The sequence below is a fragment of the Oncorhynchus mykiss genome, chromosome 13 (genome assembly GCF_057628025.1).
Source record: "Oncorhynchus mykiss isolate SJ-2025 chromosome 13, ASM5762802v1, whole genome shotgun sequence".
In the NCBI taxonomy this organism is placed as follows: domain Eukaryota; kingdom Metazoa; phylum Chordata; class Actinopteri; order Salmoniformes; family Salmonidae; genus Oncorhynchus; species Oncorhynchus mykiss.
Genome location: NC_143034.1, coordinates 22,595,346 through 22,620,940, shown reverse-complemented (window position 1 = coordinate 22,620,940; position 25,595 = coordinate 22,595,346). Strand labels below are relative to the sequence as shown.

The 25,595-nt window shown below is 47.3% G+C and overlaps 3 protein-coding genes across 3 annotated transcripts; all 3 read right to left on the bottom strand.

The window, feature by feature from the left end:
- Window positions 1-4,990: 4,990 nt before the first annotated feature.
- LOC118936523 (uncharacterized) lies at window positions 4,991-8,305 on the bottom strand. Its single transcript, XM_090194427.1, has 5 exons — window positions 8,193-8,305; window positions 8,046-8,101; window positions 5,247-7,965; window positions 5,130-5,166; window positions 4,991-5,052 (listed from the first exon to the last, which is right to left on the bottom strand). The coding sequence occupies exons 1-4, from the start codon at window positions 8,219-8,221 to the stop codon at window positions 5,157-5,159; spliced, it is 2,814 nt and encodes a 937-aa protein (XP_090050553.1). The 5' UTR covers window positions 8,222-8,305; the 3' UTR covers window positions 4,991-5,052; window positions 5,130-5,156.
- A 2,510-nt stretch (window positions 8,306-10,815) lies between these two features.
- LOC149978780 (uncharacterized) lies at window positions 10,816-17,623 on the bottom strand. The gene is made up of 5 exons (XM_090195790.1): window positions 17,511-17,623; window positions 17,364-17,419; window positions 11,790-17,283; window positions 11,673-11,709; window positions 10,816-11,598 (listed from the first exon to the last, which is right to left on the bottom strand). Exons 1-4 carry the CDS (start codon window positions 17,537-17,539, stop codon window positions 11,700-11,702), a joined length of 5,589 nt encoding a protein of 1,862 aa, XP_090051916.1. The 5' UTR covers window positions 17,540-17,623; the 3' UTR covers window positions 10,816-11,598; window positions 11,673-11,699.
- Window positions 17,624-21,936: 4,313 nt separating this feature from the next.
- LOC149978779 (uncharacterized) lies at window positions 21,937-24,629 on the bottom strand. The gene is made up of 3 exons (XM_090195789.1): window positions 24,517-24,629; window positions 24,370-24,425; window positions 21,937-24,289 (listed from the first exon to the last, which is right to left on the bottom strand). Exons 1-3 carry the CDS (start codon window positions 24,543-24,545, stop codon window positions 21,942-21,944), a joined length of 2,433 nt encoding a protein of 810 aa, XP_090051915.1. The 5' UTR covers window positions 24,546-24,629; the 3' UTR covers window positions 21,937-21,941.
- Between the last annotated feature and the right edge of the window lie 966 nt (window positions 24,630-25,595).

Genomic DNA, 25,595 nt, shown 5'->3' with positions numbered 1-25,595 from the left:
TAATATAACAATATCATCATAATCTTTATGTTACAGGTGAGGCATACCCAGAAATGTCAACATCTTGGCAAGTGCTCAAATTTTTACAGCAGCGCCAGACAATCATGTACAGTAGCTCCAACTTACAAGAATGGGTTTACAAGGCAGTGATGAAAAAAGTTTATATGTGTGCTAATTAAAATATACAATGATATATATTTGATACAATTACCCATTCAAAACTGTTACAAAATCACTTCTCATTGTGTTCATTTCAAGGTTTCACAAACATAAAACTATCTAGTTAATGTTTCTCGGACTAACACACTTGAGTTTCCTATTTACTAAAGAACAGTCATTAAGACAAAACACAAAGAGTTGTAATATAATCTGTATACATGTCATTCTATACTGAAGACAGGTATATTCTGAAAGATTTGATGCTGTGATAACACATTCTTTATTCATCTCTCAATTTAGGATATCATTTATTTTCTACTTTACTGAAATTGTATTATGTTGTCTCATACCATGACAATACATACCAAGCAATGCAAGCAGATGTGGAATTAACCCCATAACAGTTGTCTTTTTGGCTCAAGAATACCAATAGGCTTGATCAGATCCCCTTTCCTATGCAGGCACCATATAATGCACAGCCACATGTAAATCCATAAACTCCACCAATAGAACTTTGAAAACCTTAACATGACTACTGGCAATGTCATTATTTGTCACCATCCATCAATTGTTGAATTGTGTTATTTTTCTTTGTAAACGCACCGAGCCTCCAAGGGCTGGAGCCAATCAACATAGTAAATTAAAAAGACCCAAATAAAACGTATGTGAAAAGATGTGGTCAAAGTATAAAACGTTGCTGTTTTGTTACAAAGTTTTCCTAACATTTGCCATAACTAGTAAGCCTTACATCCTGAATGAATATGGGCTCCCAAATATGCACCTGGGACCACATGCACTTTTAATTGAGCCTAGAACAATTTCTATATTGTAATTAAAATCATTGACCCATAAGAGAACACATGACCAAAGCAAAGCCATATAATTAAAACAACATTATTCTTAATGAGAAATATAATCTAATGAACAAATGTTTGCATAACGAAAGACATGAAAACTGTCTCCAGCAATATATTTAGCTATGTATAAAACTTTCATATTGGCAGTAAGGTCATTGAGACTAGCTATAGACAGTAGTTCTTGTGGGAGGTTTAGGGATCAATATAGTGAAGGATCATGAATGTTAAAGATTTGTTCACCTTGGGGATTTTGAAAGAGGGGGATTAGAACCCCAAAGTAAGTGGTAAGAAAGATCATAAAGGTCATTTCAGATTCAGGTTTAGGGGGGGGGGTAATAAAATCTTGGAAACACCTATTCACACTGGATTATAAACATGTCCAGACAGAACGATCACATCAAGAAGGTTTAACAGTGATGAATGGCTATTCAATGTACAACAGTAGTCTTCTGTAACAAGCAATATGTATTAAATAGGTTTACATACATCCATGACTGAATGGTTTCACAAACGCCTTTAAAGGTTTTGTAAGTAAGTTGTAACAGGCCTCATTCAGCAGTCTGAATTAACCTAGAGACACCAAAACATCCATGTTTAGAGAAGCTTGGAGATTATTCCACAAGTAAGGGGCAAAGAGCTGATTTACTGAATTCTGTACAGACCAAAGGAGTTTCCAGAGTTAGCAATCCCTGAGACTGTGTATGATAACCCTGACTCGTACATCTAATGGTTATTGTAGATGTTAGCTACAGAGGGAGTTTACAGTGTGTAAAAGAGCTTTCTAAAGGCAAAGAGAGCAACGAATTGACCTACGTGACAGAGGGTCAGCCTACTTTATGATAGAGAATGCAGGGATGTGTACTGAACCTGTACCCATAATAAAACAAAGTGCTCTAGGATCAAATGCATCTAAAGGCTTTAATGAAGTGGCAGTTGCATTCATATAGATGATTTTGCAATAGTCTAGGACCAGTAAGAACATTGATTGAATTATCTGCTTTGTACTATTTTAAGCGAGGCCAGACCTATTTCTATAGAAGCCCCTTTTATTTTCAGCATCTTAATTCATCAATATGTTTTTCAAAAAGACAACTTAAGGTATATACTGATACACCGTACCAGGTACGTACACTTCAATCATTAGAATAATTTTTGTGTACTCTAGAAAACATTAGTTTTCCATGAATTCAATAATAATTTAAGGTCAATAAAGGTGTTCTGCAAAATAATGAAAGCCTAATGTAGATCAGATAGAGCCTGATTAGCAGGGCGGGGCAATTGAGTACACAACGGTATCTGCATACAGGTGCAGGTTATAGTTATATATTTGACATGAATAAAATGGTTTAGACATTCTAACACAATATCTAGATACTAAAGAAATGTATATGCAACATTTAAACAATGTATATAACTTGACGATACATTGGCCATTTTAGTATTCCTTTTATTTTTTTCGTTTTTTTTCTCCACATGTAATCTAAGAGCTTCACAACCAAATGTTTTCATTCCCCCATGGCTATATAAACTGAACTCTAGGTTTCATTTGCGTTATTATTTAGAAATGAAAGTTAGCATTCCTCTCTGCAGATCCTCTCAAGCTCTGTCAGGTTGGATGTGGAGCTTTGCTGGACAGCTATTTTCAGGTCTCTCCAGAGATGTTTGATATGGTTTAAGCCCGGGCTATGGCTGGGCCACTCAATGGTTAGGTTTCCTCCAGACGTGACGCTTGCCATTCATGCCAAAGACTTAATTCTTGGTTTAATCAGACCAGAGAATCCTGTTCTCATGGTTTGAGTCGAGGTGTTTTTTGGCAAACGCCAAGCCGGCTGTAATGTGCTTTTTACTGAGGAGAGGCTTCCACCTCTCCACACTACCATAAAGCCCTGATTGGTGGAGTGCTGCAGAGATGGCACTCTAGAGCTCTGTCAGAGTGACAATCGGGTTCTTGATCACCTCCCTGACCAAGGCCCTTCTCCCCCGATTGCTCAGTTTGGCCCGGCGGCCAGCTCTAGGAAGAGTCTTGGTGGTTCCAAAGCTCTTCCATTTATAAACAATGTAGGCCACTGTTCTTAGGGACCTTCAATGCTCCAGACATTTTAGTACACTTCCCCAGATCTCTTAAGCAGGGATTTGTCAGAGATTTGACAGTCTCACTGTATACAATCCATGCCTACATCTGAAGCATGAACATATTATTTATTTCACCTTTATTTAACCAGGTAGGCAAGTTGAGAACAAGTTCTCATTTACAATTGCGACCTGGCCAAGATAAAGCAAAGCAGCTCGACACATACGACAGTTAAACATACAGTCAACAATACTTTATAAACAAGTCTATATACGATGTGAGCAAATGAGGTGAGATGAGGTAAAGGCAAAAAGGCCATGGTGGCAAAGTAAATACAATATAGCAAGTAAAACACTGGAATGGTAGATTTGCAATGGGAGAATGTGCAAAGTAGAAATAATGGGGGTGCAAAGGAGCAAAGTAAATACATTTAATACAGTAGGGAAAGAGGTAGTTGTTTGGGCTAAATTATAGGTGGGCTATGTACAGGTGCAATAATCTGTGAGCTGCTCTGACAGTTGGTGCTTAAAGCTAGTGAGGGAGATAAGTGTTTCAAGTTTGAGATTTTTGTAGTTCGTTCCAGTCATTGGCAGCAGAGAACTGGAAGGAGAGGCGGCCAAAGAAAGAATTGGTCCTGGGGGTGACTAGAGATACCTGCTGGAGCGTGTGCTACAGGTGGGAGATGCAATGGTGACCAGCGAGCTGAGATAAGGGGGACTTTACCTAGCAGGGTCTTGTAGATGACATGGAGCCAGTGGGTTTGGCGACGAGTATGAAGCGAGGGCCAGCCAACGAGAGCGTACAGGTCGCAATGGTGGGTAGTATATGGGGCTTTGGTGACAAAACGGATTGCACTGTGATAGACTGCATCCAATTTGTTGAGTAGGGTATTGGAGGCTATTTTGTAAATGACATCGCCAAAGTCGAGGATTGGTAGGATGGTCAGTTTTACAAGGGTATGTTTGGCAGCATGAGTGAAGGATGCTTTGTTGCGAAAGAAGACAATTCTAGATTTAACTTTGGATTGGAGATGTTTGATATGGGTCTGGATGGAGAGTTTAAAGTCTAACCAGACACCTAAGTATTTGTAGTTGTCCACGTATTCTAAGTCAGAGCCGTCCAGAGTAGTGATGTTGGACAGGCGGGTAGGTGCAGGTAGCGATCGGTTGAAGAGCATGCATTTAGTTTTACTTGTATTTAAGAGCAATTGGAGGCCACGGAAGGAGAGTTGTATGGCATTGAAGCTTGCCTGGAGGGTTGTTAACACAGTGTCCAAAGAAGGGCCAGAAGTATACAGAATGGTGTCGTCTGCGTAGAGGTGGATCAGAGACTCACCAGCAGCAAGAGCGACCTCATTGATGTAAACAGAGAAGAGAGTCGGTCCAAGAATTGAACCCTGTGGCACCCCCATAGAGACTGCCAGAGGTCCGGACAGCAGACCCTCCGATTTGACACACTGAACTCTATCAGAGAAGTAGTTGGTGAACCAGGCGAGGCAATCATTTGAGAAACCAAGGCTGTCGAGTCTGCCGATGAGGATGTGGTGATTGACAGAGTCGAAAGCCTTGGCCAGATCAATGAATACGGCTGCACAGTAATGTTTCTTATCGATGGCGGTTAAGATACCATTTAGGACCTTGAGCGTGGCTGAGGTGCACCCATGACCAGCTCTGAAACCAGATTGCATAGCAGAGAAGGTATGGTGAGGAATATCTGACAACTCTCCCCTTCACAAATGCTCTAATGTAGACCAAAGCTTTGATTTTGAACCAGCAGTAAAGGTAAAAGATGAACAACCAAAGAATTAACTGAACAGTAGTCATTTTTACTATGGCCTGCACACCACCTGTTCAATTAGCAAGCAATGGACATGAAACATTTCAAAGAGACAAGGCATTTTTTTAAGTAAAATTGTTTATTGATTCCATCACACTAGAGTAGCAAGAGCACCAGCAACTTCCTGGTCTAAAAAGCAGAAAGAAATGCAAACAGTGTCAGCAACGCAGAATGTTAAGTAACCAATGTCAAAAAAAATTACTCACCATTAGAGCATCTAGAGGATGAATCCATTATATTTTCCTGTTGATAAATATATGGTTAGTACAAAGCCCTTCAAATTCAGAGAGCAAAGTTCAGAGCAGGTTAAAGTGAACCATTACCTTGCAGAATCCTTCACTAGTGTTGGATATATGCTTGGTGCACCAATGCTAACATACTCGTCCTTGGGAGAATTTCCACTGTCAACAGGCATTGCCTCGCTAGGAGTGTAGCTGATTTGGGAGGAGACAGTTCTGCCATTCTTGTAGTGCGATTTAGAACTGTAGGAAGAGATTGGGATGACACCTGACTGTTCAATGCTGGCCTGAGATCTACCGGAGGCATCTTCAGTGCTTTCATAGTGCTTCTGCTGAGACATTGGGGCCAGTTGCTGCTGGGAAATTTGGGCAACATGCCATAATTGCTGAGGAATGGGGTTGGGTTGCTGCTGGGCCATTTGAGCTGGATACCTCACTTCCTGAGGTTCGACGGCCAGTTCCTTCTGCTGCTGGGGCTCGACTGCCAGTTCCTTCTGCTGCTGGGGCTCGACTGCCAGTTCCTTCTGCTGCTGGGGCTCGACTGCCAGTTCCTTCTGCTGCTGGGGCTCGACTGCCAGTTCCTTCTGCTGCTGGGGCTCGACTGCCAGTTCCTTCTGCTGCTGGGGCTCGACTGCCAGTTCCTTCTGCTGCTGGGGCTCGACTGCCAGTTCCTTCTGCTGCTGGGGCTCGACGGCCAGTTCCTTCCGCTGCTGGGGAAATTGAGATGGATGCCACACAAGCGGAGGCTGCTGGAGAATAACCTGTAGCTTCTGTGGCATGGCGGCCAGATGATTCTCCCGTTGCAGCATTTTAGCTCGATACCACATTTGCTGGGGCATGGCGGTCAGCTTCTTCTGTTGAGGTTCAGTGGCCGGTTGCTTCTGCTGCAGGGGCATTTGAGATGGATGCCACACCTGCTGAGGATGCTGGGCTATGGGGGCCAGTTGCTTCTGCTGGGGAAACTGAGCAGGATGCCACACTTGCTGAGGCAAGGCGGTCGGTTGCTTCTGCTGCAGGGGCATTTGAGCAGGATGCCACACTTGCTGGGGCAAGGCGGTTGTTTGCTGGGGCATTTGAGAAGGATGCCATACTTGCTGTGGCACAGCGGTCGGATGCTTCTGCTGCAGGGGCATTTGAGAAGGATGCCACACTTGCTGGGGCACAGCGGTTGTTTGCAGGGGCATTTGAGAAGGATGCCACACTTGCTGGGGCACGGCGGTCGGTTGCTTCTGCAGCATTTGATTAGGATGCCACACTTGCTGGGGCACGGCGGTCGGTAGCTTCTGCTGCAGGGGCATTTGAGCAGGATGCCACACTTGCTGGGGCACGGCAGTCGGTAGCTTCTGCTGCAGGGGCATTTGAGCAGGATGCCACACTTGCTGGGGCAAGGCGGTCGGTTGCTTCTGCAGCAGGGGCATTTTAGAAGGATGCCATACTTGCTGGGGCACGGTAGTCGGTAGCTTCTGCTGCAGGGGCATTTGAGCAGGATGCCACACTTGCTGGGGCAAGGCGGTCGGTTGCTTCTGCTGCAGGGGCATTTGAGCAGGATGCCACACTTGCTGGGGCACGGCGTTCGGTTGCTTCTGCTGCAGGGGCATTTGAGCAGGATGCCACACTTGCTGGGGCACAGCGGTTGTTTGCAGGGGCATTTTAGAAGGATGCCATACTTGCTGGGGCACAGCGGTCGGTTGCTTCTGCTGCAGGGTAATTTGAGCAGGATGCCACACTTGCTGAGGCAAGGCGGTCGGTTGCTTCTGCAGCATTTGATTAGGATGCCAAACTTGCTGGGGCACGGCGGTCGGTTGCTTATGCATCAGCATGTGAGCTTGATGCCACACTTGCTGGGGCACGGCAGTCGGTTGCTTATGCTTCAACATGTGAGCTTGATGCCACACTTGCTGGGGCACGGCAGTCGATGGTTGCGTCAGCATGTGAGCTTGATGCCACACCTGCTGGGGCACAGTTGTCGGTTGCCTCTGCGGCTGAGCTTCTGCGGCTGGTTGCAGGGGCATTTGAACTGGATACCACACTTGCTGGGGCACGGCGGTTGGTTGCTTCTGCTGCAGGGGCATTAGAGCAGGATTCCACACTTGCTGGGGCACGGCGGTTGGTTGCTTCTGCTGCATTTGAGCTGGATTCCACACTTGCTGGGGCACGGCGGTTGGTTGCTTCTGCTGCAGGGGCATTAGAGCAGGATTCCACACTTGCTGGGGCACGGCGGTTGGTTGCTTCTGCAGTGTGTGAAATGGATTCCACACTTGCTTGGTTATGGCAGTCGGTTTCTTCTGCTGCAGGGGCATTTGAGCAGGATTCCACACTTGCTGGGACACGGCGGGCGGGTGCTTCTGCTTCAGCATGTGAGCTTGATGCCACACTTGCTGGGGCACAGTTGTCGGTTTCCTCTGCGGCTGAGCTTCTGCGGATGGTTCCTTCTGCTGCAGGGGCATTTGAGCTGGATGCCACACTTCCTGGGGTACAGCGGTCGGTTGCTTATGCTTCAGCATGTGAGCTTGATGCCACACTTGCTGGGGCACGGCGGACGGTGGTTGCGGCAGCATTTGAGCTTGATGCCCCACTTGCTGGAGCACGGCGGTCTGTTGCTTCTGCAGCATTTGAACTGGATACCACACTTGCTGAGGTTGCTGGGACATGGGGGCCAAGTCCTTCCGCAGGATGGCGGCCGGATGTTTCTGTTGCGCTTGCATTTGAGATTTTGGAGACTTATAATTGCTATATCCTAGAGACCGAAGTGATCCTGCGTCAAGCCATGCTGCATTAGAATCCAGTGCAGGAGACCAATCACCTAGGTTAAAAATATAAACTGTAAAATGCCAGCCTTTGAAGGTTATGGAACTGCGTAGCTGTTATTTGAAATTAACTCACCTTCTGATGTAGAACACGTTATCCCTCCAATTAGCAGGCAACAAAGCCAAGAAACGCTTGAGGAAAGAGAATGTATGTTATAAACATAGATACCTGTAACACCTGAAGGACAAGGGAAACAAACTAAATCAATACTTAAAAACATACCTGAAAGCGATTCCAATCATCACAGCCATTTTGCCCTCAAAACCTCACCAGTATTCAGCACTAATGGTAGGCATACATCCTACCAGAATATCCCTTTTACTATATTTGCCAGATGTTTGGTTGCTCCTTTTAAAGGAATCCCAGACCCTTCTAATGTTGTTGGCTAATTAAGGACAGCTGTCAGCCACTGAACTACATTCAATTTCTATTTCCAAATTGACCCCTAAATCCTACACCTTGATCTAAACACAAGGATTTAATAGGGATAAGCAATATGGCCACAATTGCATCCAGCCTATCAGAAGGCAAGGTGAAGCAATTAACATATTGCTTTACCCTATCTGATCATTTCAAATGCCCATAAGTGACTAAGTGGTAGGTGTAGGAGCTAGGGGTTGATTTGGAATGCAGAAATTTACTCAGGTCTGGTTGATTCTCTAATTGAGATCCTGACAGGTTTGACAGCCCTTACTCTAAAGCACGCGTCAATCTCATTACACGGAGGGCCGAGTGTTTGCGGATTTTCACTCCTTCATTGTACTTGATGGCTGAATTAAGGCCACTAATTACTCCCCTCACCTACAGTAGTTGTCTTGGTCTTAAATGAAAGGAAAAAACAAACCTACAGACACTAGGCCCTCCATGGAATGAGTTTGACACCCCTGCTCTAAAGTAGGAAACACATTTTGTCTTGGCACTTCATTGATCGGTTTCAATTATTGTTTGTACAAAATTCACTTGGTTCATTTGAAGATTAGAGGTTGAATAAGCAGTTAGGCACCATTATTTTACACATGCCTTCTTTAAAACCGTGTGTTTCATTCAGCATAGCAACATTAGATGGATAACAGTTTCATTTGCACAAAGTGCAACATCTTAGACAAATTCTGATTTCAGACAGACACCAATTAAACACTCATGTTATGCTTTTGATGATCTGAGTCTTTAATTTTTCAGAGGCAAACATACAGTAGGGCTCGTTTGAGTGGTAAAGCTAAAGCAACTGACTGTAGACCAAAGTCAAGAAGTAAAGTCAGGAGAGGTGCATCTGCGACAACCGAAAGTCGGAAAATGAAGTTAGTATCCAACAGCAAGGCTCAGATCACCATGGCAGTGTTGCCATTGTTTATAAAAAGTTTCCTTTATAATGTAAAACTGTGCTTTGACATATGCATTGATGGGTCTTGGATTTTTAGACTGGGTATCTCGAAAATGCTTTGTGACTACTGCTGATGCAAAAAAGGGCTTTTAAGAAATACATATGGTTGATTGACAGATTTGTATTATTATAAAAAATAATATAACAATATCATCATAATCTTTATGTTACAGGTGAGGCATACCCAGAAATGTCAACATCTTGGCAAGTGCTCAAATTTTTACAGCAGCGCCAGACAATCATGTACAGTAGCTCCAACTTACAAGAATGGGTTTACAAGGCAGTGATGAAAAAAGTTTATATGTGTGCTAATTAAAATATACAATGATATATATTTGATACAATTACCCATTCAAAACTGTTACAAAATCACTTCTCATTGTGTTCATTTCAAGGTTTCACAAACATAAAACTATCTAGTTAATGTTTCTCGGACTAACACACTTGAGTTTCCTATTTACTAAAGAACAGTCATTAAGACAAAACACAAAGAGTTGTAATATAATCTGTATACATGTCATTCTATACTGAAGACAGGTATATTCTGAAAGATTTTTGATGCTGTGATAACACTCTTTATTCATCTCTCAATTTAGGATATCATTTATTTTCTACTTTACTGAAATTGTATTATGTTGTCTCATACCATGACAATACATACCAAGCAATGCAAGCAGATGTGGAATTAACCCCATAACAGTTGTCTTTTTGGCTCAAGAATACCAATAGGCTTGATCAGATCCCCTTTCCTATGCAGGCACCATATAATGCACAGCCACATGTAAATCCCTTAACTCCACCAATAGAACTTTGAAAACCTTAACATGACTACTGGCAATGTCATTATTTGTCACCATCCATCAATTGTTGAATTGTGTTATTTTTCTTTGTACATGCACCGAGCCTCCAAGGGCTGGAGCCAATCAACATAGTAAATTAAAAAGACCCAAATAAAACGTATGTGAAAAGATGTGGTCAAAGTATAAAACGTTGCTGTTTTGTTAAAGTTTTCCTAACATTTGCCATAACTAGTAAGCCTTACATCCTGAATGAATATGGGCTCCCAAATATGCACCTGGGACCACATGCACTTTTAATTGAGCCTAGAACAATTTCTATATTGTAATTAAAATCATTGACCCATAAGAGAACACATGACCAAAGCAAAGCCATATAATTAAAACATTGATGAGAAATATAAATAAACAAATGTTTGCATAACGGAAGACATGAACTGTATCCAACAATGTATTTAGCTATGTAGAAAACTTTCATATTGGCAGTAAGGTCATTGAGACTAGCTATGGACAGTAGTTATTGTGGGAGGTTTAGGGATCAATATAGTGATCAAGGATCATGAATGTTAGATTTGTTCACCTTGGGGATTTTGAAAGAGGGGGATTAGAACCCCAAAGTAAGTGGTAAGAAAGATCATAAAGGTAATTTCAGATTCAGGTTTAGGGGGAGGGGGGGGGGTAATAAAATCTTGGAAACACCTATTCACACTGGATTATAAACATGTCCAGACAGAACGATCACATCAAGAAGGTTTAACAGTGATTAATGGCTATTCAATGTACAACAGTAGTCTTCTGTAACAAGCAATAAGTATTAAATAGGTTTACATACAGTGGGGCAAAAAAGTATTTAGTCAGCCAATTGTGCAAATTCTCCCACTTTAAAGGAGAGGCCTGTAATTCATCGGTACACTTCAACTGACAGACAAAATGAGAAAAAAAAAGTCAGGAAAATCACATTGTAGGATTTAATGAATTTGCAAATTATGGTGGAAAATCAGTATTTGGCTCTCAGACCTGTAACTTCTTTAAGAGGCTCCTCTGTCCTCCACTTGTTGGAGGCCACTGTGTTCTTAGGGACCTTCAATGCTTCAGACATTTTAGTACACTTCCCCAGATCTCTTAATCAGGGATTTGTCTGACAGTCTCACTGTATACAATGCATGCCTACATCTAAAGTATGAACATATGAGGAATGTCTGACAACTCACCCCATCACAAATGCTCTTATAGACCCAAGCTTTTATTTTGAATCAGTAGCAAAGGTAAAAGATGAGAAAACCAAAGAATTAACTGAACAGTAGTCATTTTTACTACGGACTGCACACCACCTGTTCAATTAGCAAGCAATGGACATGAAACATTTCAAAGAGACAAGGCATTTTTTAAATTTAAATTGTTTATTGATTCCATCACACTAGAGTAGCAAGAGCACCAGCAACTTCCTGGTCTAAAAAGCAGAAAGAAATGCAAACTGTCAGCAACGCAGAATGTTAAGTAACCAATGTCAAAAACAATACTCACCATTAGAGCTTCTAGAGGATGACTCCATTATATGTTCCTGTTGATAGATATATGGTTAGTACAAAGTCCTTCAAATTCAGAGAGCAAAGTTCAGAGCAGGTTAAAGTGAACCATTACCTTGCAGAATCCTTCACTAGTGTTGGATATATGCTTGGTGCACCAATGCTAACATAACCGTCCTTGGGAGCATTTCCACTGTCAACAGGCATTGCCTCCCTAGGAGTGTAGCTGATTTGGGAGAAGACAGTTCTGCCATTCTTGTAGTGCGATTTGGAACTGTAGGAAGAGATTGGGATGACACCCGACTGTTCAACAATGCTGGCCTGAGAACTACCAGAGGCACCATCTTCAGTGCTTTCGTAGTGCTTCTGCTGAGACATTGGGGCCAGTTGCTGCTGGGAAATTTGGGCTACATGCCATAATTGCTGAGGAATGGGGTTGGGTTGCTGCTGGGCCATTTGAGCTGGATACCTCACTTGCTGAGGTTCGACGGCCAGTTCCGTCTGCTGCTGGGGCTCGACGGCCAGTTCCGTCTGCTGCTGGGGCTCGACGGCCAGTTCCGTCTGCTGCTGGGGCTCGACGGCCAGTTCCGTCTGCTGCTGGGGCTCGACGGCCAGTTCCGTCTGCTGCTGGGGCTCGACGGCCAGTTCCGTCTGCTGCTGGGGAAATTGAGATGGATGCCACACGAGCGGAGGCTCCTGGAGAATAACCTGTAGCTTCTGTGGCATGGCGGCCAGATGATTCTCCTGTTGGAGCATTTTGGCTCGATACCACATTTGCTGGGGCATGGCGGGCAGTTCCTTCTGCTGAGGTTCAGTGGCCGGTTGCTTCTGCTGCAGGGGCATTTGAGCTGGATGCCACGATTGCTGGGACGTGGTGGGTGGTTGCTTCTGCAGCTGAGGTTCAGTGGCTGTTCGATTTTTGGACATTTGAGCTGGATGCCACACCTGCTGAGGTTGCTGGGCTATGGTGGTTGGTTCCTTCTGCAGTAGAGGCATAGGGGCCAGTTGCTTCTGCTGGGGAAATTGAGCTGGATGCCACACTTGCTGGGGCATGGCGGTCAGTTCCTTCTGCTGAGGTTCAGGGGCCAGTTGCTTCTGCTGGGGAAACTGAGCAGGATGCCAACCCAGCTGGGGCACGGCAGTCGGTTGCTTCTGCTGCAGGGGCATTTGAGCTGGATGCCACACTTGCTGGGGCACGGCGGTCGGTTGCTTCTGCTGCAGGGGCATTTGAGCAGGATGCCACACTTGCTGGGGCACGGCGGTCGGTTGCTTCTGCAGTGTGGAAAATGGATTCCACACTAGCTGGGGCATGGCGGTCGGTTGTTTCTGCTGCAGGGGCATTTGAGCAGGATGCCACACTTGCTGGGGCACGGTGGTCGGTTGCTTCTGCAGTGTGGAAAATGGATTCCACACTAGCTGGGGCATGGCGGTCGGTTGTTTCTGCTGCAGGGGCATTTGAGCTGGATGCCAAACTTGCTGGGGCTTGGCGGTCGGTTGCTTCTGCTGCAGGGGCATTAGAGCTGGATGCCAAACTTGCTGGGGCACGGCAGTCGGTTGCTTCTGCAGTGTGTAAAATGTATTCCACACTTGCTGGGGCATGGCAGTCGGTTGCTTCTGCTGCAGGGGCATTTGAGCTGGATGCCTCACTTGCTGGGGCACAGCGGTCGGTTCCTTCTGCTGCAGGGGCATTTGAGAAGGTTGCCACACTTGCTGGGGCATGGCGTTCGGTTCCTTCTGCTGCAGGGGCATTTGAGAAGGTTGCCACACTTGCTGGGGCACGGCGGTCGGTTGTTTCTGCTGCAGGGGCATTTGAGCAGGATGCCACACTTGCTGGGGCACGGCGGTCGGTTCCTTCTGCTGCAGGGGCATTTGAGAAGGTTGCCACACTTGCTGGGGCACAGCGGTCGGTTCCTTCTGCTGCAGGGAAATTTGAGAAGGTTGCCACACTTGCTGGGGCACGGCGGTCGGTTCCTTCTGCTGCAGGGGCATTTGAGAAGGTTGCCACACTTGCTGGGGCACAGCGGTCGGTTCCTTCTGCTGCAGGGAAATTTGAGAAGGTTGCCACACTTGCTGGGGCACGGCGTTCGGTTCCTTCTGCTGCAGGGGCATTTGAGAAGGTTGCCACACTTGCTGGGGCACGGCGTTCGGTTCCTTCTGCTGCAGGGGCATTTGAGAAGGTTGCCACACTTGCTGGGACACGGCGGTCGGTTGTTTCTGCTGCAGGGGCATTTGAGCTGGATGCCACACTTGCAGGGGCATGGCGGTCAGTTCCTTCTGCTGAGGTTCAGGGGCCGGTTGCTTCTGCTGCAGGGGCATTAGAGCTGGATGCCAAACTTGCTGGGGCACGGCGGTCGGTTGCTTCTGCCGCTGGGGCTCGACTGCCAGGTCCTTCTGCCGCTGGGGCTCGACTGCCAGGTCCTTCTGCCGCTGGGGCTCGACTGCCAGGTCCTTCTGCCGCTGGGGCTCGACTGCCAGGTCCTTCTGCCGCTGGGGCTCGACTGCCAGGTCCTTCTGCCGCTGGGGCTCGACTGCCAGGTCCTTCTGCCGCTGGGGCTCGACTGCCAGGTCCTTCTGCCGCTGGGGCTCGACTGCCAGGTCCTTCTGCCGCTGGGGCTCGACTGCCAGGTCCTTCTGCCGCTGGGGCTCGACTGCCAGGTCCTTCTGCCGCTGGGGCTCGACTGCCAGGTCCTTCTGCCGCTGGGGCTCGACTGCCAGGTCCTTCTGCCGCTGGGGAAATTGAGATGGATGCCACACCTGCTGAGGATGCTGGGCTATGGGGGCCAGTTGCTTCTGCTGGGGAAACTGAGCAGGATGCCACCCAAGCTGGGGCACGGTGGTCGGTTGCTTCTGCTGCATTTGAGCTGGATACCACCCCAGCTGGGGCACGGTGGTCGGTTGCTTCTGCTGCAGGGGCATTTGAGCTGGATGCCACGATTGCTGGGACGTGGTGGGTGGTTGCTTCTGCAGCTGAGGTTCAGTGGCTGTTCGATTTTTGGACATTTGAGCTGGATGCCACACCTGCTGAGGTTGCTGGGCTATGGTGGTTGGTTCCTTCTGCAGTAGAGGCATAGGGGCCAGTTGCTTCTGCTGGGGAAATTGAGCTGGATGCCACACTTGCTGGGGCATGGCGGTCAGTTCCTTCTGCTGAGGTTCAGGGGCCAGTTGCTTCTGCTGGGGAAACTGAGCAGGATGCCAACCCAGCTGGGGCACGGCAGTCGGTTGCTTCTGCTGCAGGGGCATTTGAGCTGGATGCCACACTTGCTGGGGCACGGCGGTCGGTTGCTTCTGCTGCAGGGGCATTTGAGCAGGATGCCACACTTGCTGGGGCACGGCGGTCGGTTGCTTCTGCAGTGTGGAAAATGGATTCCACACTAGCTGGGGCATGGCGGTCGGTTGTTTCTGCTGCAGGGGCATTTGAGCAGGATGCCACACTTGCTGGGGCACGGTGGTCGGTTGCTTCTGCTGCAGGGGCATTTGAGCTGGATGCCAAACTTGCTGGGGCTTGGCGGTCGGTTGCTTCTGCTGCAGGGGCATTAGAGCTGGATGCCAAACTTGCTGGGGCACGGCAGTCGGTTGCTTCTGCAGTGTGTAAAATGTATTCCACACTTGCTGGGGCATGGCAGTCGTTTGCTTCTGCTGTAGGGGCATTTGAGCTGGATGCCTCACTTGCTGGGGCACAGCGGTCGGTTCCTTCTGCTGCAGGGGCATTTGAGAAGGTTGCCACACTTGCTGGGGCATGGCGTTCGGTTCCTTCTGCTGCAGGGGCATTTGAGAAGGTTGCCACACTTGCTGGGGCACGGCGGTCGGTTGTTTCTGCTGCAGGGGCATTTGAGCAGGATGCCACACTTGCTGGGGCACGGCGGTCGGTTCCTTCTGCTGCAGGGGCATTTGAGAAGGTTGCCACACTTGCTGGGGCACAGCGGTCGGTTCCTTCTGCTGCAGGGAAATTTGAGAAGGTTGCCACACTTGCTGGGGCACGGCGGTCGGTTCCTTCTGCTGCAGGGGCATTTGAGAAGGTTGCCACACTTGCTGGGGCACAGCGGTCGGTTCCTTCTGCTGCAGGGAAATTTGAGAAGGTTGCCACACTTGCTGGGGCACGGCGTTCGGTTCCTTCTGCTGCAGGGGCATTTGAGAAGGTTGCCACACTTGCTGGGGCACGGCGTTCGGTTCCTTCTGCTGCAGGGGCATTTGAGAAGGTTGCCACACTTGCTGGGACACGGCGGTCGGTTGTTTCTGCTGCAGGGGCATTTGAGCTGGATGCCACACTTGCAGGGGCATGGCGGTCAGTTCCTTCTGCTGAGGTTCAGGGGCCGGTTGCTTCTGCTGCAGGGGCATTAGAGCTGGATGCCAAACTTGCTGGGGCACGGCGGTCGGTTGCTTCTGCCGCTGGGGCTCGACTGCCAGGTCCTTCTGCCGCTGGGGCTCGACTGCCAGGTCCTTCTGCCGCTGGGGCTCGACTGCCAGGTCCTTCTGCCGCTGGGGCTCGACTGCCAGGTCCTTCTGCCGCTGGGGCTCGACTGCCAGGTCCTTCTGCCGCTGGGGCTCGACTGCCAGGTCCTTCTGCCGCTGGGGCTCGACTGCCAGGTCCTTCTGCCGCTGGGGCTCGACTGCCAGGTCCTTCTGCCGCTGGGGCTCGACTGCCAGGTCCTTCTGCCGCTGGGGCTCGACTGCCAGGTCCTTCTGCCGCTGGGGCTCGACTGCCAGGTCCTTCTGCCGCTGGGGCTCGACTGCCAGGTCCTTCTGCCGCTGGGGCTCGACTGCCAGGTCCTTCTGCCGCTGGGGCTCGACTGCCAGGTCCTTCTGCCGCTGGGGCTCGACTGCCAGGTCCTTCTGCCGCTGGGGAAATTGAGATGGATGCCACACCTGCTGAGGATGCTGGGCTATGGGGGCCAGTTGCTTCTGCTGGGGAAACTGAGCAGGATGCCACCCAAGCTGGGGCACGGTGGTCGGTTGCTTCTGCTGCATTTGAGCTGGATACCACCCCAGCTGGGGCACGGTGGTCGGTTGCTTCTGCTGCAGGGGCATTTGAGCTGGATACCACACTTGCTGGGGCACGGCGGTCGGTGGTTGCGGCAGCATTTGAGCTTGATGCCACACTTGCTGGGGCACGGCGGTCGGTTGCTTATGCGTCAGCATGTGAGCTTGATGCCACACTTGCTGGGGCACGGCTGTCGGTTGCTTATGCGTCAGCATGTGAGCTTGATGCCACACTTGCTGGGGCACGGCGGTCGGTTGCTTATGCATCAGCATGTGAGCTTGATGCCACACTTGCTGGGGCACGGCGGTCGGTTGCTTATGCGTCAGCATGTGAGCTTGATGCCACACTTGCTGGGGCACGGCGGTCGGTTGCTTATGCGTCAGCATGTGAGCTTGATGCCCCACTTGCTGGAGCACGGCGGTCTGTTGCTTCTGCAGCATTTGAACTGGATACCACACTTGCTGAGGTTGCTGGGACATGGGGGCCAAGTCCTTCCGCAGGATGGCGGCCGGATGTTTCTGTTGCGCTTGCATTTGAGATTTTGGAGACTTATAATTGCTATATCCTAGAGACCGAAGTGATCCTGCGTCAAGCCATGCTGCATTAGAATCCAGTGCAGGAGACCAATCACCTAGGTTAAAAATATAAACTGTAAAATGCCAGCCTTTGAAGGTTATGGAACTGCGTAGCTGTTATTTGAAATTAACTCACCTTCTGATGTAGAACACGTTATCCCTCCAATTAGCAGGCAACAAAGCCAAGAAACGCTTGAGGAAAGAGAATGTATGTTATAAACATAGATACCTGTAACACCTGAAGGACAAGGGAAACAAACTAAATCAATACTTAAAAACATACCTGAAAGCGATTCCAATCATCACAGCCATTTTGCCCTCAAAACCTCACCAGTATTCAGCACTAATGGTAGGCATACATCCTACCAGAATATCCCTTTTACTATATTTGCCAGATGTTTGGTTGCTCCTTTTAAAGGAATCCCAGACCCTTCTAATGTTGTTGGCTAATTAAGGACAGCTGTCAGCCACTGAACTACATTCAATTTCTATTTCCAAATTGACCCCTAAATCCTACACCTTGATCTAAACACAAGGATTTAATAGGGATAAGCAATATGGCCACAATTGCATCCAGCCTATCAGAAGGCAAGGTGAAGCAATTAACATATTGCTTTACCCTATCTGATCATTTCAAATGCCCATAAGTGACTAAGTGGTAGGTGTAGGAGCTAGGGGTTGATTTGGAATGCAGAAATTTACTCAGGTCTGGTTGATTCTCTAATTGAGATCCTGACAGGTTTGACAGCCCTTACTCTAAAGCACGCGTCAATCTCATTACACGGAGGGCCGAGTGTTTGCGGATTTTCACTCCTTCATTGTACTTGATGGCTGAATTAAGGCCACTAATTACTCCCCTCACCTACAGTAGTTGTCTTGGTCTTAAATGAAAGGAAAAAACAAACCTACAGACACTAGGCCCTCCATGGAATGAGTTTGACACCCCTGCTCTAAAGTAGGAAACACATTTTGTCTTGGCACTTCATTGATCGGTTTCAATTATTGTTTGTACAAAATTCACTTGGTTCATTTGAAGATTAGAGGTTGAATAAGCAGTTAGGCACCATTATTTTACACATGCCTTCTTTAAAACCGTGTGTTTCATTCAGCATAGCAACATTAGATGGATAACAGTTTCATTTGCACAAAGTGCAACATCTTAGACAAATTCTGATTTCAGACAGACACCAATTAAACACTCATGTTATGCTTTTGATGATCTGAGTCTTTAATTTTTCAGAGGCAAACATACAGTAGGGCTCGTTTGAGTGGTAAAGCTAAAGCAACTGACTGTAGACCAAAGTCAAGAAGTAAAGTCAGGAGAGGTGCATCTGCGACAACCGAAAGTCGGAAAATGAAGTTAGTATCCAACAGCAAGGCTCAGATCACCATGGCAGTGTTGCCATTGTTTATAAAAAGTTTCCTTTATAATGTAAAACTGTGCTTTGACATATGCATTGATGGGTCTTGGATTTTTAGACTGGGTATCTCGAAAATGCTTTGTGACTACTGCTGATGCAAAAAAGGGCTTTTAAGAAATACATATGGTTGATTGACAGATTTGTATTATTATAAAAAATAATATAACAATATCATCATAATCTTTATGTTACAGGTGAGGCATACCCAGAAATGTCAACATCTTGGCAAGTGCTCAAATTTTTACAGCAGCGCCAGACAATCATGTACAGTAGCTCCAACTTACAAGAATGGGTTTACAAGGCAGTGATGAAAAAAGTTTATATGTGTGCTAATTAAAATATACAATGATATATATTTGATACAATTACCCATTCAAAACTGTTACAAAATCACTTCTCATTGTGTTCATTTCAAGGTTTCACAAACAAAACTATCTAGTTAATGTTTCTCGGACTAACACACTTGAGTTTCCTATTTACTAAAGAACAGTCATTAAGACAAAACACAAAGAGTTGTAATATAATCTGTATACATGTCATTCTATACTGAAGACAGGTATATTCTGAAAGATTTTTGATGCTGTGATAACACTCTTTATTCATCTCTCAATTTAGGATATCATTTATTTTCTACTTTACTGAAATTGTATTATGTTGTCTCATACCATGACAATACATACCAAGCAATGCAAGCAGATGTGGAATTAACCCCATAACAGTTGTCTTTTTGGCTCAAGAATACCAATAGGCTTGATCAGATCCCCTTTCCTATGCAGGCACCATATAATGCACAGCCACATGTAAATCCCTTAACTCCACCAATAGAACTTTGAAAACCTTAACATGACTACTGGCAATGTCATTATTTGTCACCATCCATCAATTGTTGAATTGTGTTATTTTTCTTTGTACATGCACCGAGCCTCCAAGGGCTGGAGCCAATCAACATAGTAAATTAAAAAGACCCAAATAAAACGTATGTGAAAAGATGTGGTCAAAGTATAAAACGTTGCTGTTTTGTTACAAAGTTTTCCTAACATTTGCCATAACTAGTAAGCCTTACATCCTGAATGAATATGGGCTCCCAAATATGCACCTGGGACCACATGCACTTTTAATTGAGCCTAGAACAATTTCTATATTGTAATTAAAATCATTGACCCATAAGAGAACACATGACCAAAGCAAAGCCATATAATTAAAACATTGATGAGAAATATAAATAAACAAATGTTTGCATAACGGAAGACATGAACTGTATCCAACAATGTATTTAGCTATGTAGAAAACTTTCATATTGGCAGTAAGGTCATTGAGACTAGCTATGGACAGTAGTTATTGTGGGAGGTTTAGGGATCAATATAGTGATCAAGGATCATGAATGTTAGATTTGTTCACCTTGGGGATTTTGAAAGAGGGGGATTAGAACCCCAAAGTAAGTGGTAAGAAAGATCATAAAGGTAATTTCAGATTCAGGTTTAGGGGGAGGGGGGGGGGGTAATAAAATCTTGGAAACACCTATTCACACTGGATTATAAACATGTCCAGACAGAACGATCACATCAAGAAGGTTTAACAGTGATTAATGGCTATTCAATGTACAACAGTAGTCTTCTGTAACAAGCAATAAGTATTAAATAGGTTTACATACAGTGGGGCAAAAAAGTATTTAGTCAGCCAATTGTGCAAATTCTCCCACTTTAAAGGAGAGGCCTGTAATTCATCGGTACACTTCAACTGACAGACAAAATGAGAAAAAAAAAGTCAGGAAAATCACATTGTAGGATTTAATGAATTTGCAAATTATGGTGGAAAATCAGTATTTGGCTCTCAGACCTGTAACTTCTTTAAGAGGCTCCTCTGTCCTCCACTTGTTGGAGGCCACTGTGTTCTTAGGGACCTTCAATGCTTCAGACATTTTAGTACACTTCCCCAGATCTCTTAATCAGGGATTTGTCTGACAGTCTCACTGTATACAATGCATGCCTACATCTAAAGTATGAACATATGAGGAATGTCTGACAACTCACCCCATCACAAATGCTCTTATAGACCCAAGCTTTTATTTTGAATCAGTAGCAAAGGTAAAAGATGAGAAAACCAAAGAATTAACTGAACAGTAGTCATTTTTACTACGGACTGCACACCACCTGTTCAATTAGCAAGCAATGGACATGAAACATTTCAAAGAGACAAGGCATTTTTTAAATTTAAATTGTTTATTGATTCCATCACACTAGAGTAGCAAGAGCACCAGCAACTTCCTGGTCTAAAAAGCAGAAAGAAATGCAAACTGTCAGCAACGCAGAATGTTAAGTAACCAATGTCAAAAACAATACTCACCATTAGAGCTTCTAGAGGATGACTCCATTATATGTTCCTGTTGATAGATATATGGTTAGTACAAAGTCCTTCAAATTCAGAGAGCAAAGTTCAGAGCAGGTTAAAGTGAACCATTACCTTGCAGAATCCTTCACTAGTGTTGGATATATGCTTGGTGCACCAATGCTAACATAACCGTCCTTGGGAGCATTTCCACTGTCAACAGGCATTGCCTCCCTAGGAGTGTAGCTGATTTGGGAGAAGACAGTTCTGCCATTCTTGTAGTGCGATTTGGAACTGTAGGAAGAGATTGGGATGACACCCGACTGTTCAACAATGCTGGCCTGAGAACTACCAGAGGCACCATCTTCAGTGCTTTCGTAGTGCTTCTGCTGAGACATTGGGGCCAGTTGCTGCTGGGAAATTTGGGCTACATGCCATAATTGCTGAGGAATGGGGTTGGGTTGCTGCTGGGCCATTTGAGCTGGATACCTCACTTGCTGAGGTTCGACGGCCAGTTCCGTCTGCTGCTGGGGCTCGACGGCCAGTTCCGTCTGCTGCTGGGGCTCGACGGCCAGTTCCGTCTGCTGCTGGGGCTCGACGGCCAGTTCCGTCTGCTGCTGGGGCTCGACGGCCAGTTCCGTCTGCTGCTGGGGCTCGACGGCCAGTTCCGTCTGCTGCTGGGGCTCGACGGCCAGTTCCGTCTGCTGCTGGGGAAATTGAGATGGATGCCACACGAGCGGAGGCTCCTGGAGAATAACCTGTAGCTTCTGTGGCATGGCGGCCAGATGATTCTCCTGTTGGAGCATTTTGGCTCGATACCACATTTGCTGGGGCATGGCGGGCAGTTCCTTCTGCTGAGGTTCAGTGGCCGGTTGCTTCTGCTGCAGGGGCATTTGAGCTGGATGCCACGATTGCTGGGACGTGGTGGGTGGTTGCTTCTGCAGCTGAGGTTCAGTGGCTGTTCGATTTTAGAACATTTGAGCTGGATGCCACACCTGCTGAGGTTGCTGGGCTATGGTGGTTGGTTCCTTCTGCAGTAGAGGCATAGGGGCCAGTTGCTTCTGCTGGGGAAATTGAGCTGGATGCCACACTTGCTGGGGCATGGCGGTCAGTTCCTTCTGCTGAGGTTCAGGGGCCAGTTGCTTCTGCTGGGGAAACTGAGCAGGATGCCAACCCAGCTGGGGCACGGCAGTCGGTTGCTTCTGCTGCAGGGGCATTTGAGCTGGATGCCACACTTGCTGGGGCACGGCGGTCGGTTGCTTCTGCTGCAGGGGCATTTGAGCAGGATGCCACACTTGCTGGGGCACGGCGGTCGGTTGCTTCTGCTGCAGGGGCATTTGAGCAGGATGCCACACTTGCTGGGGCACGGCGGTCGGTTGCTTCTGCAGTGTGGAAAATGGATTCCACACTAGCTGGGGCATGGCGGTCGGTTGTTTCTGCTGCAGGGGCATTTGAGCAGGATGCCACACTTGCTGGGGCACGGTGGTCGGTTGCTTCTGCTGCAGGGGCATTTGAGCTGGATGCCAAACTTGCTGGGGCTTGGCGGTCGGTTGCTTCTGCTGCAGGGGCATTTGAGCTGGATGCCAAACTTGCTGGGGCACGGCAGTCGGTTGCTTCTGCAGTGTGTAAAATGTATTCCACACTTGCTGGGGCATGGCAGTCGTTTGCTTCTGCTGTAGGGGCATTTGAGCTGGATGCCTCACTTGCTGGGGCACAGCGGTCGGTTCCTTCTGCTGCAGGGGCATTTGAGAAGGTTGCCACACTTGCTGGGGCATGGCGTTCGGTTCCTTCTGCTGCAGGGGCATTTGAGAAGGTTGCCACACTTGCTGGGGCACGGCGGTCGGTTGTTTCTGCTGCAGGGGCATTTGAGCAGGATGCCACACTTGCTGGGGCACGGCGGTCGGTTCCTTCTGCTGCAGGGGCATTTGAGAAGGTTGCCACACTTGCTGGGGCACGGCGGTCGGTTCCTTCTGCTGCAGGGAAATTTGAGAAGGTTGCCACACTTGCTGGGGCACGGCGGTCGGTTCCTTCTGCTGCAGGGAAATTTGAGAAGGTTGCCACACTTGCTGGGGCACGGCGTTCGGTTCCTTCTGCTGCAGGGGCATTTGAGAAGGTTGCCACACTTGCTGGGGCACGGCGTTCGGTTCCTTCTGCTGCAGGGGCATTTGAGAAGGTTGCCACACTTGCTGGGACACGGCGGTCGGTTGTTTCTGCTGCAGGGGCATTTGAGCTGGATGCCACACTTGCAGGGGCATGGCGGTCAGTTCCTTCTGCTGAGGTTCAGGGGCCGGTTGCTTCTGCTGCAGGGGCATTAGAGCTGGATGCCAAACTTGCTGGGGCACGGCGGTCGGTTGCTTCTGCCGCTGGGGCTCGACTGCCAGGTCCTTCTGCCGCTGGGGCTCGACTGCCAGGTCCTTCTGCCGCTGGGGCTCGACTGCCAGGTCCTTCTGCCGCTGGGGCTCGACTGCCAGGTCCTTCTGCCGCTGGGGCTCGACTGCCAGGTCCTTCTGCCGCTGGGGCTCGACTGCCAGGTCCTTCTGCCGCTGGGGAAATTGAGATGGATGCCACACCTGCTGAGGATGCTGGGCTATGGGGGCCAGTTGCTTCTGCTGGGGAAACTGAGCAGGATGCCACCCAAGCTGGGGCACGGTGGTCGGTTGCTTCTGCTGCATTTGAGCTGGATACCACCCCAGCTGGGGCACGGTGGTCGGTTGCTTCTGCTGCAGGGGCATTTGAGCTGGATACCACACTTGCTGGGGCACGGCGGTCGGTGGTTGCGGCAGCATTTGAGCTTGATGCCACACTTGCTGGGGCACGGCGGTCGGTTGCTTATGCGTCAGCATGTGAGCTTGATGCCACACTTGCTGGGGCACGGCTGTCGGTTGCTTATGCGTCAGCATGTGAGCTTGATGCCACACTTGCTGGGGCACGGCGGTCGGTTGCTTATGCATCAGCATGTGAGCTTGATGCCACACTTGCTGGGGCACGGCGGTCGGTTGCTTATGCGTCAGCATGTGAGCTTGATGCCACACTTGCTGGGGCACGGCGGTCGGTTGCTTATGCGTCAGCATGTGAGCTTGATGCCCCACTTGCTGGAGCACGGCGGTCTGTTGCTTCTGCAGCATTTGAACTGGATACCACACTTGCTGAGGTTGCTGGGACATGGGGGCCAAGTCCTTCCGCAGGATGGCGGCCGGATGTTTCTGTTGCGCTTGCATTTGAGATTTTGGAGACTTATAATTGCTATATCCTAGAGACCGAAGTGATCCTGCGTCAAGCCATGCTGCATTAGAATCCAGTGCAGGAGACCAATCACCTAGGTTAAAAATATAAACTGTAAAATGCCAGCCTTTGAAGGTTATGGAACTGCGTAGCTGTTATTTGAAATTAACTCACCTTCTGATGTAGAACACGTTATCCCTCCAATTAGCAGGCAACAAAGCCAAGAAACGCTTGAGGAAAGAGAATGTATGTTATAAACATAGATACCTGTAACACCTGAAGGACAAGGGAAACAAACTAAATCAATACTTAAAAACATACCTGAAAGCGATTCCAATCATCACAGCCATTTTGCCCTCAAAACCTCACCAGTATTCAGCACTAATGGTAGGCATACATCCTACCAGAATATCCCTTTTACTATATTTGCCAGATGTTTGGTTGCTCCTTTTAAAGGAATCCCAGACCCTTCTAATGTTGTTGGCTAATTAAGGACAGCTGTCAGCCACTGAACTACATTCAATTTCTATTTCCAAATTGACCCCTAAATCCTACACCTTGATCTAAACACAAGGATTTAATAGGGATAAGCAATATGGCCACAATTGCATCCAGCCTATCAGAAGGCAAGGTGAAGCAATTAACATATTGCTTTACCCTATCTGATCATTTCAAATGCCCATAAGTGACTAAGTGGTAGGTGTAGGAGCTAGGGGTTGATTTGGAATGCAGAAATTTACTCAGGTCTGGTTGATTCTCTAATTGAGATCCTGACAGGTTTGACAGCCCTTACTCTAAAGCACGCGTCAATCTCATTACACGGAGGGCCGAGTGTTTGCGGATTTTCATGATGGCTGAATTAAAGCCACTAATTACTCCCCTCACCTACAGTAGTTGTCTTGGTCTTAAATGAAAGGAAAAAACAAACCTACAGACACTAGGCCCTCCATGGAATGAGTTTGACACCCCTGCTCTAAAGTAGGAAACACATTTTGTCTTGGCACTTCATTGATCGGTTTCAATTATTGTTTGTACAAAATTCACTTGGTTCATTTGAAGATTAGAGGTTGAATAAGCAGTTAGGCACCATTATTTTACACATGCCTTCTTTAAAACCGTGTGTTTCATTCAGCATAGCAACATTAGATGGATAACAGTTTCATTTGCACAAAGTGCAACATCTTAGACAAATTCTGATTTCAGACAGACACCAATTAAACACTCATGTTATGCTTTTGATGATCTGAGTCTTTAATTTTTCAGAGGCAAACATACAGTAGGGCTCGTTTGAGTGGTAAAGCTAAAGCAACTGACTGTAGACCAAAGTCAAGAAGTAAAGTCAGGAGAGGTGCATCTGCGACAACCGAAAGTCGGAAAATGAAGTTAGTATCCAACAGCAA